General features: G+C 44.5%; 1 protein-coding gene across 4 annotated transcripts in view; it reads right to left on the bottom strand.

The window, feature by feature from the left end:
• Nucleotides 1-1,777: 1,777 nt before the first annotated feature.
• Nucleotides 1,778-16,182, bottom strand: part of LOC308585673 (WASH complex subunit 2-like) — a 38,986-nt gene continuing 24,581 nt past the window's right edge. For 2 of the 4 annotated variants that reach the window (XM_081191582.1, XM_081191583.1), the window contains 11 exons: nt 14,379-14,490; nt 13,404-13,535; nt 11,493-11,609; nt 10,465-10,590; nt 9,613-9,714; nt 8,740-8,844; nt 7,362-7,424; nt 6,788-6,979; nt 5,567-6,175; nt 3,599-3,773; nt 1,778-2,205 (listed from right to left, as the gene is read on the bottom strand). In XM_081191582.1, coding sequence (XP_081047708.1) covers nt 2,066-2,205; nt 3,599-3,773; nt 5,567-6,175; nt 6,788-6,979; nt 7,362-7,424; nt 8,740-8,844; nt 9,613-9,714; nt 10,465-10,590; nt 11,493-11,609; nt 13,404-13,535; nt 14,379-14,490 — 1,873 coding nt within the window. In that variant the 3' untranslated portion in view covers nt 1,778-2,065. The remainder of the gene's footprint in view (nt 2,206-3,598; nt 3,774-5,566; nt 6,176-6,787; nt 6,980-7,361; nt 7,425-8,739; nt 8,845-9,612; nt 9,715-10,464; nt 10,591-11,492; nt 11,610-13,403; nt 13,536-14,378; nt 14,491-16,182) is intronic. The other 2 variants (XM_081191581.1, XM_081191584.1) reach the window with 2 other exon arrangements.

Below are 16,182 nucleotides of genomic sequence, written 5' to 3'. Positions count from 1 at the left end.
CGGCTGGGAAAGAGCGGGGGGCGGGACTTCCCGCCGACGCCGGGGTGCTGTTGGTCGTTAACGGAGCGTGGGAGGGACACCGGATGTTGGGACCCCGTTGCCGCTAGCAACGCGCCCTCGGCGCTTCCGCAAGGCCCGCAAAAGCTGCCGGGAAATGTAGTTTCGGCAGAGAGCCTCGCCCGCGGTAGCCGAGCCCCAGTTAAAAAAGGTGGACTACTCGCGTCTGGCATTTCAGTAACTAGGAGGGAGACATGCGGTCAGGACAATGGGTTAGCGCCTATCACAAAATCAACGCCAAAAAGATAAGCTCTCAGGTTTGCTTCCACCCTTGGGAGTCATAAGAACAGGCATAGGCAGCCTTTGGCCCTCCAGATGTTTTGGCCTACAACTCCCATGATCCCTAGCGAACAGGCCCACTGATCAGGGATGCTGGGAATTGTAGTCCCAAAACATCTGGAGGGCCAAAGGTTTCCTATGCCTGTTTAAGAATATTGGGAGGCAGGAAATAAGCCCCCATCTGTCTGGAGAGACAATGGAGTGCGCCTTTGGGGGTGAACTGCTGCCCAGACACACTGGGCATGGGGGTCCTGGGCTGCCCGGATGACATGCCTCTCGGACTCACTGATGTGATCCAAAAGAAAGCAGAGCAATACATTTGGCACCAGTTTGGCTGCGGGAGTTGCTGGAAGGAGGCGTACGAGATTCCTCCTTCCACTCTGGATTTGTGTAGGACCTTGTTGTTGTTGTTGTTTAGTAGTCTAGTCATGTCCGACTCTTCGTGACCCCATGGACCAGAGCAAGCCAGGCACTCCTGTCTTCCACTGCCTCCCGCAGTTTGGTCAAACTCATGCTGGTAGCTTCGAGAACACTGTCCAACCATCTCATCCTTTGTTGTCCCCTTCTCCTTGTGCCATCCATCTTTCCCAACAGCAGGGTCTTTTCCAGGGAATCTTCTCTTCTCATGAGGTGGCCAAAGTATTGGAGTCCTTCCAGTGAGCACTCAGGGCTGATTTCCTTAAGAATGGAGAGGTTTGATCTTCTTGCAGTCCATGGGACTCTCAAGAGTCTCCTCCAGCACCATTCAAAAGCATCAATTCTTCGGCAATGCCTTCTTTATGGTCCAGCTCTCACTTCCATGCATCACTACTGGGAAAACCATAGCTTTTACTATACGGACCTTTGTTGGCAAGGTGTAGGACCTTACTTAGCCTTTAGAGTTTGGATTTGATACCCCGCCTTTCACTCCCTTTTAAGGAGTCTCAAAGCGGCTAACATTCTCCTTTCCCTTCCTCCCCCACAACAAACACTCTGTGAGGTGAGTGGGGCTGAGGGACTTCAAAGAAGTGTGACTGGCCCAAGGTCACCCAGCAGCTGCATGTGGAGGAGCGGAGTCGCGAATCCGGTTCCCCAGATTTCAAGACTACCGCTCTTAACCACTACATTACACCACACCACACTACACCACACTTTACTCTTCCCAAAGATAGCCTTTCTCCTAGATGAGCTACCTTTCCAGGTTGACGAGCCCCATTTGCCCCTCCTTTCTCTCTCCACCTTGACTGTTGGACTGACTGTCTGAGGGTTTGAGACCCACTGGCTACCCCCATCAAGTTTAGCCAGCCATTCGAAGCCACATCCTGGCAGCATCCAGGAGCCACAGGTGAGAGCTGAGTGCAGGGTGGGGACCCAAGGTGCAACCCAGAAGGAGCATGTGTCCCCCACCAGAGGTCCTACCCCTCTCCCCTAACACCCCATACACAAAAACTGGTTTTACAAATTGTATTTATCAATATCAGATTTATTTTGACAGTTCTGATTAATAAAATCTATACTCTGTACAAAAGATTACATTAGCAGGTCAATGTATAAGCTACTGAACTGGAACAGAAGTGCTACAGGGTACTGAAATTATTTTTGGAACACTATGTTTCTTTTGATGCCCTGGAAGGAGAAATATTTAGATGCGAGCCTGAACAGCTCCGTCATACCAGGAGTTTAATCGGAAAGCAAGGGAATTAGTACTGGGCAGGATAAGAGTGTTACAGAAGAGTCAACGGCTACATTTTCATTGACCTTCAAATACATTGAGCGGGTCTTCAAATGTACTTGATGATCTGATTTCGGATTTAGTTCCTGAAGCTGCCTGAAAGGACTGGGCCTTCTTGATGGTTGTCTTGGATTGACTACTAGGTGAGAAGATATCATCTAAAGACACACACACAGACAGACAGAGAGAGAGAGAGAAAGGGAAATGGAAATACACAATTACTGCCAATGGTAAAAAAAAGCTACATTTGGCTGAGAATGTTGTCTGTGTGCAAGTGTGATGAACCTGGTTTATATTGCCAATGACTTCTAAAGTTTTGCCAAATTGATATTGCTGGCTTCCATTTTAAAAGGGAGACAGACACTACTAGGTTTGTGTGTTTTGTCACCTTTCACCACCACCCTTTTCTGCCCATTGCTGAATTGTTTTAAGGCAATGGTCATGGAAAAGTCCCAGCTCCTGCTCAGATTATCTCAGACTCAAAAATTACATGACCTGCCTCAAGTATTAACTAGACAATATTCTGTCTCTTGCCATTTTAATGATCTTGAAAGATACTCATCAGTGCACATTACATGGGAAGATAGTAATCTTTTCTATTTTTTCCTATTAAAAGGCAGAACTTTAGTTTCTATAAGATTCTTGTTCCTTGAAACAACTGCCGTTTCTCCCATCCTGTCCCTTAGGCCTTAAATTGCCTTCCAAATAGTCTCTATGGAATTTCACCCTTATTTACGTCAAATCCCTCCTCAAAACTCACAAAGCCTTTAGACCATTCCAGATGTAATTTCCTACTGTAACTAAATGTGTAGCAGAAATAATTGCATCATATTTGCCCATTTAGTTTTGTCTCCATTTGCTTCTCTATTTTCTATTTTTGGATAGTGTCTCTAGCTATATAAAAAACAACAAAATATCAAGTATGTACATATTTGCTGTATTTATTTTTTTCTGCCATCCTAACTATGGATACCCCCAAACCTCTAGAGAATGAGAAGGAAATTATTACGGTTCAAATGGAGTTGTGAAAGTCAAATAATAGGTTTTGTGACTGGTGTGAATTTAACCGGATACAAAACAAGGTTAGTAGCTATGGCCCGGGAAGCAACACTGAACCTGCTCATGGAATTTAGTGGGTCAGTAATGACAGATACAGGAGCTGTTGACTGTGCCAAAAGCGTTTGAGCCAAGTACTGAGATACTTTGGATGTTTCACATTTTAGTCTATTCTGTAAACACTGTTAACACCAAAACTTTGTTGGAAGTAACAGAACATTTGAAAACACAGCACCCCTCTGCCGTGTATTAACAAAAAACACACTTTCACATTATGCAGGCTTTTCAAAATGCAAATATAGCATCATCTGGGATGGGGACTGATTATTGGGATAGCTACAGACAAGCAGTGGGAATTTTCTTTCAATGGGAGGATATCCTTTCAATGCAAACTGCTCATTCAGAGGAGATAATAAATTTTCTCTACCCTATGAAAACCACCACTTGGCACTTGTAACCATATTACAGACCTAATTGCTTACATTAACTCCTTACCTATCTCCTCATCAAATATAGATTTAGATTCCATCTTCTTTTTGGCGCTCCTTTCTTTTGGTTTTACTGCAAGATCAGCAAAGATGTCAACGTCATCATCAAACAGGTTCACTTCCAGCTCTTTTGATTTTGCTTTGACAGGCGGCTTAAGAGCTTCTGATGCAAATATATCATCCTTGAATAAAAGAAGAGAAGTTTCAGTATAGGACAAGTTTGTGTAGCCACATTTCCCTACTCTCGCTACTTGGAGGCTGGTAATTCAGAATACAGCTGCTCTCATTCTGCCTGGTTTGGGGTTGGAGGGAATGAGTATTACCAGTTTTCCGTTTGTAGTGTCTGTGCCATTTCTTCAATTTTCAAATGTACCTTGGGACCCAATAAGGTTGGCGTCCCCTGCTATAGGCAATCATGGTATTTATCAAATTTCTATCCCACCCCTCCTTGCTTAATAATCCTAGGGCAGATCACAAGTCACAACACAACAACTCATACACAACAATTCAATTCTAAAATCGCAAAAACTGCAGTAAAAAGACATAAAACATCTATATATATATAGGAACAAAAGAAGAAAAGGCACACTAACCTGGGAACTCCCTCTCTGCCCAGAACGTTGGAGGCTATACACCACACCCCCTCAACAGTATTTATAGGAACTCAAACACTGAGATCCTGCTCTGTTCTAGTAACAAGAAGCCGAAAGCACCAGCCTGAAGATGACGAGTGAGACCTCGTCGAAACGTCGCCTAGACACCCTAACTCTTACACGGGAAGACACCCGAAGACACCAAAACCTGCATTCCTGTACCCGTGAAAATCTACGAAAGCATATATATATATATATATATAAAATAAAAATCCTTAAATGTTCACAGTACAGTAGGCAATTAACTGGCAACTGGCCTCATCAACTGAGCCCACCCCCCAAAAAAACAAAATTCTGGGCAAAGAGGCATATCTTCAGCTGGTGCTGAAGGTAAAATGTGCGTAGCTCCTTTGCAGTGAGATTTGCAAAGTGTACCTATCTTTCTCTGGCATCAACACATTTCTATCAACATGAGCAAGTTACTTCTTTATATGCTACATAGCAAGGTTTTTAAAAAATAAATAAAAAAGAAGTGTGATGTGAGTTGGCAATGTTTCTTTTTGTTGTATTTGAAAAATAATTCCAAAATTAAAAAGTGGGAGTTTTCAGGCTACCTCTGTGTGTGATACCTGACACAGATGCCAGTGGTACAACATAGAATCTAGCCAAGTTGAATTCTCTTCCCTGCTACTCCAGTAACACATAAAGCAGCCCATTAATAACTTCTGCCGAATGTGTAAGAATTTTAAAGCACACTACACATCACAACAAAATCTACATAAATGCTTGATAGATAAATAAAGCAACTGCCTCTTCACTGAGAAAATCCAGTGGAGGGGAAAAATGGAAATGAACTGGGTGAATTGTACTCAGGATTTGCCAAAGTATCATCATGTTTCAAAGGCTGGCCCAGGAAAGAAAACCCACAGAGACCAGGTAAAAGGAGGAGACTGGCAATGAAGAAGTTAAACATGCCTATGTTTCCTACACCTTTCCAGAGTTAATCAAGATTTCCAAATCACAACATAGCCACCTCCCCATTCTACAATATGACATCACACCCTTGTGCTATCTAATTTTCAGAGGAATTTATGCAGTGGACTGTAAGCCCATGCTTACAGAGTTGCTGAGCCAGGAACAGAGAGGCTGTGGTCTTCCCTATGTTGTCTGACTCCAACTCCCATTGGCCCCAACAAGGCCAATGGTCAGGAATGACGGGGAAATGGAGCTCAACATCTGGAAGATGCACATTTCCCATCCCTGTGCTAAGCAAAAGTAGCAGAGCACAAAAGAAGCCATATCCAGGCCCGAAGGAACAAGATTCCAACATTCACATACTGGCAGGTCTCTTCCAACTCTAAAATTCTATGTTTCTATATTACCTCAAAAATATCTGGGACGGAAGGATCCTGGACTAACTGAGGAATGGGTTTTGGATCTTTCCTCTTCACAGTTTTTTTACTGGTGGCAAAGAGATCATCTTCATCCTCCAAGAATGGAGTTGGGTCGGGTTTCTTTGAGGGCTTTTCAGCCTGGAAGAGGCCTTCACTATTTGCACCATCCAATGTCAATGGAACAGGCAGACCTTCCCCACCTTTAGGGACCTGGCTCATGAGGCTTTCCGTTTCCACCTTTGCCTTTGGTCTCGTGGTCACTTTAGATGCTATGCTGTCAGCAAAAATATCATTTGGCTCAAAGAGATCATGCACAATAGGCTGGGCTGCTGATTTTGAGCCAGGGATACCAGCTGCCTCGTGAAGCTGCTCACTGCTGTTGGTTGGTAGAGGCGATTGAGATTCTTCAGTGTTTTCCTTCCTATGCAGTTTTACGTTGGAGGGATGCAATGTGGCTGGTGGCTCAGAGCTTTCTTTGAAGAGAGGCGGGGATGGATCCTCAGCAATGTTCATGTCATTCAAGTTATCCCGTTGAGCAGCCAATCGCCTGGCATTTCTGGTAGGTGGCCTTCGTTTCCCAGTCACCTTGATTCTGCACTGCAATAACAATGAAGCCAAGGTGACAACAGGACACAAAATGAGAAACAAGTAAACTTACTGTATTTTTCGCTCTACAGGACGCACCCGACCATAGGACGCACCTTGTTTTAGAGGGGGAGAACAAGAAAAAAAAATTCTCCCCCTCTCTGCTCAGCTCCCCTTCAGCGAAGCGGCAGGAGAAACGGAGCCCCTTCCATTTCTCCTCCCGCTTAGCTGAAGGGGCACTGCGTAGCTCTCCCTCTCTGCTGAAGCCGGGAGAGTCTTGCTCTCCTGGCTTCAGCAAAAGGAACCCGAAGCCTGAGGAGCGCATCGGGAACTCGCACTGAGCTCCAAAGGCTTCAGGCGGCTATCCCTGAAGCCTGGAGAGCGAGAGGGGTCGGTGCGCACCAACCCCTCTTGCACTCCAGGCTTCAGCGAAAGCAACGCAAAGCCTCCGGAGACTTTGCGTTGCTATCGCTGAAGCCAATGAGCCTGCATTTGCTCCATAGGACGCACACACATCTCCCCTTAATTTTTGAAGGGGAAAAAGTGCGTCTTATAAAGCAAAAAATACGGTACATTCCAAATAGCATCAAGGATGCTGCTGCATGAAGTATTACAAAGTTATACCTTGTTGGCATTTTGCAGTGTGTCTGCTTGCATGGGATCATCAAAGCTGACTCCCATCTCCTTATTACTTCCTACAGCAGAGGCTGTTTCAACATGCTGTACGCCATGAGGTTCATGAATCGGAGTCTTTGGATACAATGAAGGTGGCTTCGCACTGGGCAGCAAAACTGCTGGATTAATATCCAAGCTTGCCTTAGAAAGGGATGGAGAGGCCATTGTTAATGGGAGCAGTAGATAAGGAAAATATAAATGTGAAATCCAAGAAAAATAAAATCACCAAGAGCATTTCCACATTTGACAAAGATCAGGAAAAACAAGAATAGTGCATGCGCACAGAAGGACATGCCCTCTCGCCCTTTCCCCCTCAGTTTAGGAATTTTAGTCCTGTCCAGAGACATGTCTTTCCCAAAAGGAAAAAAGCACATCCTGTGAAACATGCATTTACAGAAAGCAGATGTTGCATTCACAAGAAAGGACTGAAGCCGGAAGTGGGGGAAAAAGAATTTTATTGTGGAAGAACCACAGTTAGCAGGAAAAGTACACTGAAAGCTAAAATGCCAGTAAAATAAATTACTTGTAATTTTCCAATCCTAGATGAGGACTCTCTATGTTTACTTGCACCAAGGCCAGTGGATTTCTGTATAAAAATTACATTAGATATACATTAATCCAAGTGAATAAAAGTAATGCACTCAGTATTTTACAGGAGCATCTCAGAAGCAGTATGATAGCCCAGAAAGTATGGTTGCCGCCCCCGCCCCCCCACCTGAGCCCTTTCTGCAACAGCGCAGGGTGGCCTGCAGCCTATGGGCCTCATTAGATTCAATAGGGGGAGGCCTGAATTTAGCCCACAATGCCATTTCCCCGAAGGCCATAAAGCATCAGGTGTGAGACAGGAAAATACATGGTTGAAAAGGAACCATCTTGAAAATGTGCTCTTGGCTGTTCCTTGACATGTGGGTTACAGATTCACTGTCTTCTAAATTTGGCGTGAAATGTAACCCCAACTGGGAACTTAAAAGCCCCACTTTGATCTTCCTTTGCAGCACAGCGTGACTTCAAGCCATGCTGGAAAGGAAATGTAAGTGACCTAACATTGTGGCACCATGTGATTTGAGAGGTCGGAAGGCCCACTCAGCTGCCAACATAGCCTGCTGGGAGTGAAGAACTAAGGAGCCAGCCCTCCAGCAAAATCCTGTTCCCCACCCTTGCCTTAGTGACTAGGTGAAGAAGGGTGGAGAAAGGGCAGGATCATAGCTGTCAACTTACAGATTTGAAAATAAGGGACCAGCAGCCTCAAAAATAAGGGATCAGCAGCCAAAATAAGGGATTTTCTGGGCACAGGTAGGTTCGACTTCTGAGCCTCTCTGAGCCAAAGGCAGAAAGCCCAGCCAGCAGCCAAACGAAGCCTCAAGCTGTGGTTCCCACAGTGCAGCAACCCGGCAAAGGGGATGCAGCAAGGAAAACCACCAACACCTCTCCGCTGGGAAGCGCTGAGCAAAGGCGAGTCCCCAGGCAACGCGGCCGATCTGATCGGCACAAGGCATGCAAGCTCCCCCCCCCCGTTGTTCTTAAACTCCTTATTGGATGAGCAATGCAGCCAAGCAACACAGTTGGAGCTTCCCTTCTCCCTGGCCGGCAGTGAGGGAGGGAGAGGAGCTGCTTCCTTTGAAACTCGGGAAATTTAAGGGACATCATCAATAAGGGACAGCAGCGGGAAACGGCACTGGGATAAGGGAGTTTCCCGCCAAATAAGGGACGGTTGACAGCTATGGGCAGGATGCCAGGAGGCAGTTAAAGGAGCAATGAGAATATCTATGTAGATTGCAAAGAGAATATCTATGTAGATATTTGAGTGTCTTATGTGCTTGCTTAGATAGAAAATGGGGGTAGTTCAGGAACTGCATTTAGGAACAAGCTCTCGAAGCTCTCTAAAATTGGAACTTACAAACCTCAGTGGCCTTTAAGTTTGATTCTTCTTGTTTGGCGTTTTTATTACTTTCCGGAACTTCACTATCCTCTTCCAAAGAGGAGATTACTGTTTTCTTCTCTGCTACCTTCCAAAAAGTAAAATAAAGAAGTGTAAGTGAACAAGAAGAGGAATACCCTAAATTCTGCACACTTATATATATTTTCCCATCTTAAAAATGAATACTAAGATGGGGGTGGGGAGAGGCAATTTGCATTGGGTCGGCAGCGCGTGGGGGATGGTTAACGGTAATTCTCCCCTCCTGTGCTGGAACCTGTTCTGATTAGGCAACATTCAAAAGCAGAAAAGAACCACACAGACAATGTGAGGAGCCTGGGATATTCCTTTTCCTGTGCCACATCTAGCACAAATGTGGAACTCGAAAAAGCTGCTGTGCAGAGTTGTTGGCTGCAAAGACTGGCTGGTGAGGGTTTTTAAAAACAAACAAACAAACAAACAAACAAAACAAAACAAAACAAGAGGAGGGCTGCTTCATCCTAAAAAGTACAGTACAGCCAACTCCCATTAACTGAAAGTATGAGGCATTTGTCTCATCTCCTCCCTGTTTTCAGGAGAATTTCCTTGTTCAAAAAGAGCGGAGCTGAAAAAAATCAGTCTAGCTCTAGTCCCAAAATCTTCTTTCCACAAAAAGTGAGTCAAAAATCTAAATCCTGCAACAATGAGCAAGAACACTACTTGCATGAACAGTGCATCTTCCCAATTTGCTTAATTTATGTGGCTGCAGAACAGGTTTTTTTTAAGCCGTAACATTCCATGTGATTAATATGCAAGGCAACGGGCAACTTTGCTCTGCGCATTACTGCTCCTCAAATTCTCAGGACAAAATGGCAAGTACCAAGGGCTTTGCTTTAGAAGGGCTGAATAGACCATCATCACCATCATCATCAGCTCCAAACAGCCCTCCATCAGATGGAAGTTTTACCCTGGGCTTTGGAACCTGAAATTAATAATGGAAATAAATCAGTCTCTTATAAGTAAAATAAAGCAAAATATTAAATTCCTTTACAGAACAGTAGAGGCAGATTTTTTGTGTGGTTCTAGACTTTTTTTTACCTTTTCTCACAAAGAGTCACTTTCTGACTATGTCCCCTTTAAACCACAGATAGGGAATATTTAGGGCCCAAGGACAGCTTTCCCTCCCAAGCAGATTTCTGGGGGCCACATTCCAGAGGTGGGCAGGGCCAGAGGCAAAAGAAGGCAAAGCAGCTGATGTGAGTCTTATCTCTGCACAGTAGAGGCTACATTCCAGCAATGCAGAAATCTCAAGTTTCTCTACTCTGCCCCTTCTCAACACACTCCTTTCCATTCCCCAACCAGGTAAGCAAGAGCCATTATCACTGCTCAGACACATAATCTAGACAGGCAAAAGCACAAGAAAGGAATGTAGCCCAGGAAGAATCTTAAAGTCCATTTAAACCAGCTTGGAGGCTCCCCACTAAATGGGTGGAGGGCTTCTATGATGCAAGAGTCTTCCACAAAAAGACATTGAATTGACTTAAGATTTCAACTACTGTTAATTTTTTTATTACATGCATATGCATGGCCGCCTTGATTAACTGCACGAAGTCAGCAGGGTTTGAATAACATCCTTTGTAAAGTTCTTTCTGCTAGTGCTCTAACAGGAATTGTTCTTTTTGGTTTTAATTTTTTCAGACACCCACTTTAAAGGTATTTTGGACTGACTGACCTCTTTTTTGCTGCGAGCAAAAAGATCAACATCAGGATCATTGTCTTTCTGCAGCTTATGACTGAAGAGAAGTTCTTCATCCTGAAAGACGCCTGTGCTCTTGGAAGGGATACTGTTCTCGGAGGGCTGGAAAAGAAGCAAGGCTCAAGAGGCTTTGTGGACTCCTTAATAACTTGAGTTTATAACATCTGTCAACTTGTAAATTTATTTCTAAGTTTTTAATTCAATTTTCCAGATACCTGCGTGAATGCACATGACACGCTCGTGTACACAACCTCACCACCACCTAGTAGCAGAGGTCCCTTATCCATGCTTGCCTGCTCCCTGATTCATGATGTTAATTAAGTAATACTGATTCAATTTTATGTGTCCTTAAGTAACTGTTGCTGCTATGTGTTTACAGTGCAGACATCTTTCTTCATAGCCGTTTACCTTCCTGCCGGAGCGGTACCTATTTATCTACTTTCACTTTGACGTGCTTTCGAACTGCTAGGTTGGCAGGAGCAGGGACCGAGCAATGGGAGCTCACCCCATCGCAGGGATTCGAACCACCGACCTTCTGATCGGCAAGTCCTAGGCTCTGTGGTTTAACCCACACAGCGGGAAGGTAAACAGCGTCTCCGTGTGCTGCTCTGGTTCGCCAGAAGTGGCTTAGTCATGCTGGCCACATGACCAGGAAGCTGTACACCGGCTCCCTTGGCCAATAAAGCAAGATGAGTGCCACAACCCCAGAGTCGGTCACGACTAGACCTAATGGTCAGGAGTCCCTTTACCCTTTAAACACTTGGTTAGGAACTTTCTCTTACCTGGCATCTTGGCTGTGAGCCCTGGAAGATGTGCTCCCTGACTTGTAGACATTTTCCCAATTGGCCTGGGAGGGCAAAGCCCTGACTGACTCCAGATACAAAAGCTACTGAACAGACTCTTGGGTTGTAGTATTGTTTAGGGTGTTTCGGTGGTGTTTTAAAAAATTTTTTTTATATTAATTGTTGTATCTTTATTTTTAGGATGACTCCAGTATCACTCACCTTTTCAATTTCCCTCTGTGTCATTTTATCAGCATCCACAGCTTCATTTTTCTCCTCTTCGTCAAATAAACTAAAGACACTTTTAATCCTTTTTTTGACATCTTTCTCCAAAAGGGGCTAAGAGTTATCAAACAAATGTAAGTTATCCACTGGATCTAGAGCAGATTGCGCTAAATGCTCATGCTAGATTTAGAAGTAGTTGAATTGATTTTACACCCCCTTATCCAGTACTTGGAACAACAAATTAAAAGGTTCCCTCTCTCATTTATTAATTTACTTTCTGTTTCTGTTTTCCCTACCACCATTCAGAAAATATGCTCAAGGTAGCAATAAACTGTCTATTGAGTTGCACGCTTAAGGTGCAAGGTCACATCTGCCTGGAACACACAAATGATCATGGTTCCCAAACAAACCTCAAAACTCTCTGAACCTTCAAACACATTCATTTTTGACATTTCAAAGGCCAGTCTTCTCTCTCTCTCTCTCTCCCCCCCTCTCTCTGTATACACATATAAATGTACATCTATATGTAGTTGCTGAAAGTCATCTGTATATTACTTAGCAATCTGTAGACACCTTTCCTTTTTTTTTTTTTAAGTATAGTGACCCCAACATCGGCTGACTTCCTTGCCAAAAATGGCTACATGGATTGACAGCTGATTTCTATAACTGGAGGTCTTTGGAGAAATTGTTACACAACAATAGCTACCACTTACTTTCATGACCGCTGTCTTTCATTACATATTAATTTTATAGGCAGTTTCATTCTGTCAATTGATACATCACTTTTGGACTATTTTCACTGCTTTGGCAGTTCCTGTGATCTTGTCCGTGGTTTCTCCCTATACAGCGCTGCAAAGGTTCAGCTCTTCCTCTGTTCCCTCACTGAAACCTTCAATTTATTCTCTATTACAACCTTCTCTTTCACTCTCACCTCTAAGATTCTGTTTCCAAGATGCTTCACTTGTCTCATATTCACGCCATGTGAAAGATCTCTTTAAACTCCTGCATTGCTTTCTTGCCCACTCCCATATATAATGCAAATTATTTGTCCTGGCATTTAAAACCTTCTCAGCCTTGACCCATTATACAGATATATCTCTGCTCCTGACCTTTCCTTCTTCAACTTTGACATCCTCAGCTACCCAAAAGATACCATTCTCCCTTAAACAAGACTGCCTATTCTACCTTACTACCCCTTATTCCTAAAACACCCCTCCCATAAAGCCACCTCTCTCTCTCAACTCTGCCCACAAAGCTTAGTTTATGCTTGTAGACCTTGTTCTCTAAGACAACTAAGCCCAAGCATATATTGCTACACTGGTTCCTACTTTTACCCCCAACATCTCTGCCTAACTACCTCCTGGCCTCTCCCTTCAAAAAAACTCAAGACAGTAACATCCTTGGGGCAAGAGCCTATAATTTTGCTTACGTTACTTTGTAAACTGTCCAATGGTGCTAAATATATTAAAATAGCGTTATTAAAATAGTGAACTTCTGCTGGAAGAAAAGATTTCTGTACCAAAGGTTCCTTGGTTACTAATCACTGATTTACTGATGTCTGAATTTACTAATACTGCTTCTCTGCCCTGCTCCCCAGCAATACCATGCCTTAATATATTATTTTATTAGATTTTATTCTGATATTGTGTTTAATTTTTGAATGCTGCTTTGAGTCTATTTTAATACAGGACTTGTCCAATACAGCTAAAGCAGGAAGAGCTAATGTCCAGGTCACAGAAGAGGCTAAAAATGGCAGAATGTGACTTATTTAGTGAAAATCAAACCAAGTTAACAGGATCAAAGTTTCCTAAGACCAACTCTAACAACTAGACTCCACTATCATTGAAGAGATACTTGCCAAAGGAATGTTTTTCAGGGGTTTGTTCAACATAAATAGATTTTCCTTACTTCATCCTTCCTCTGCTGCTCTCCTGCATCCCCACCTCCAAGATCAGACCTGTGAAGTGTACCAGGTTCACCCAAAGGTCCTGCCTTCTCTTCCACTGGTTTCTTTTGACGTGTTCCCAGCAAATCCTCCTGCTGATCAATAAATGAAAGTTTAAAATCTGAAATGACTTAGAAGGTGAATGTATTTATAGACATATGGTGCTTCTGAAAGGGGGGATTGTAAAAAAAATAAAATAAAATAAATCAGCTATGTATGAATCGCTGTTTATGACTGGTATATACTATAAATAAAGAAAACCACAATAAAAAAGAGCTAACAATGAAGGGCAAGGAACTCACCCCTTTCTCAATGGACTTGGAAAACTTGCCAATTTCAACAATGCAAAATGGAGTGTTACAGAATCACATTCAGTTGAGAATGGCTGACACGTTTAAGATAATTTTTACAGCAATTCATATGATGAGGTTGCTTCTGGTCCATAAATGCTTTTGCCATAATAAATTTGTCAGTATTTAAAGTGCGACAAAATTTCATTTCATTTTTGCTGTTTTTCTCGGATTTCTCTAAGGAAGGCACTATCTCCCACAAAGCAGCCTAAGGATAAGCTATAGACTGCAGCTGCCTGGCTTTCTCTCCAGAATCCTCACTGGATGTGTAAAGTTGGGGAACCTGTAGTCAACCAGATGTTGCTGGAATTCAGTCTTCCACCTGTTGGAATTCATTTCCATCAGTCCCAGCCAGATTGGTCAATGGTCAGGGATGATGGGAGTTGTAGTCCAAAAACATCTGGCAGGTTACAGGTTCCACGTTTGTGGTGAAGAGACTAGGCAGAGGGAGTTAGAGCATGTCTCCATCCTTTGAATAGCAGAAATAGGTGGGGATTAGAGCAGAGCTGTGAAGCCTCTGGAAAAAAGGTTGGGAGCAAAGTGTTGAGAAATTCCCACTTTAGAACACTGTATTTGAGCTGTATATACCGTTACTTCTTGTACACCTGATGGAAGATGGGACGGTTGAATGCTGAAGAATGAGTCTCCATTTACAGCATCTTCTTGGAACAAGAGCGCAGCTTTGGGCAGTTTTCTTTGACTGCAACAAGTAAAAAAAAAAAAAAAAGCCCCATTAAATCACACAAATCAGATTATCAAATGTTGCAGTTCTTGATAGAAGATCCAAGCCCAATGCCTACCTGCTGATTACAACAGTGGTAGGATAAGTAACCATGGCCCTTCCCTGAAATTTAGGCCACTGGTTCCACACAGGGGGACAAACTTCTAGGTCATAAGCAGGGAGCCTCTGGCCTGTGGTTTTATGCTTTCATATTGCTGTATACGTCTGTGATATATATTATGATGCAGTGGGGGTGGGGGTGTAAAATAGATAGATAGACAGATAGATAGATAGACAGACAGACACACAAAACAAAGTATTGGAAAAATATTAAAGTCATATTTATTTATTATTAAAAAGGCTACTTCATAAAGTCCCCCTCCACTCTTTTCCTTTTAAATGATGGGAAAGGATTAGGGGGGGAAATAGAAGAGATTTCCTATACGTTGACCACAGCTAAAGTATTTGTTGCAAAAGAATGTGTAGAAAAATTGTGGCAGTTTGTTAAAAAGAGTTAATTTGACTATTGCATCAAAAACAGAGGGATGATAGTTTTGCAACAAGGTGGAATAATTTTGTTAATTAAACAACGTAACATGATGAATAGAAATTAAGTATGTTTTGTGTTTCAATTCAACATATACTAGTGGTATTTATCGCTTAATAATTAACTGTTCTTATGTGTTCCCTCAATCCAGAGCTAACCACAGGCTCAAGCAACATATGCAAACCAGGTTTGTTGTGGGACCTCTATTGTATATTGTGCACCAGCAACATAAAGTTATGTTACTAAAGTGGCTAAACAAAGTAGTACAGTACAGTGGTACCCCGCAAGACGAACGCCTCGCGAGACGAAAAACTCGCAAAACGAAAGGTTTTTTCGTTTTCGAGTTGCCTTGCAAGACGAATTTCCCTATGGGCTTGCTTCGCAAAACGAAGCTTGCCCCGGGGACAGCGGGTCTTCTCTTTTGAAGCAAGGGGCGGCGGGGAGAAGCGATCTTCTCCCTGGAGCCCCAGGTCCGGGGACAGCGGGAAGCGCTTCCCGCTGCCCCTGGACCTCTTTTGAAGCAAGGGACTGTGGGGAGATCGCTTCTCCCCACCGCCCCTTGCTTCAAAAGACGTCCGGGGACAGCGGGAAGCGCTTCCCGCTGCCCCCGGACCTCTTTTGAAGCAAGGGGCTGCGGGGAGATCGCTTCTCCCGGTGCTCCGAAGCCGGGCGGGGGGGAGGGAACACCTGCCCCCACCGCCCGGCTTCGGAACGCTGCTCCGAAGCGGGGCAGGGGGGCGGGAACACCTGCCCCAGCCGCCCCGCTTCGGAACGCTGCTCCAAAGCGGGGCGGGGGGGCGGGAACACCTGCCCCAGCCGCCCCGCTTCGGAACGCTGCTCCGAAGCGGGGCGGGGGGCGGGAACACCTGCCCCCACCGCCCGGCTTCGGAACGCTGCTCCGAAGCGGGGCGGGGGCGGGAACACCTGCCCCCACCGCCTGGCTTCGGAACGCTGCTCCGAAGCGGGGCGGGGGGGGCGGGAACACCTGCCCCCGCCGCCCGGCTGCGGAACGCTGCTCCGAAGCGGGGCGGGGGCGGGAACACCTGCCCCAGCCGCCCCGCTTCGGAACGCTGCTCCGAAGCGGGGCGGGGGGGCGGGAACACCTTCTGAAGGCGGGCGGGGGG

This window comes from Podarcis bocagei (genome assembly GCF_964188305.1).
Source record: "Podarcis bocagei genome assembly, chromosome: 4".
NCBI lineage: Eukaryota > Metazoa > Chordata > Lepidosauria > Squamata > Lacertidae > Podarcis > Podarcis bocagei.
The sequence above is the reverse complement of the archived record's forward strand: the minus strand, read 5'-3'. Positions and strand labels throughout refer to the sequence as shown.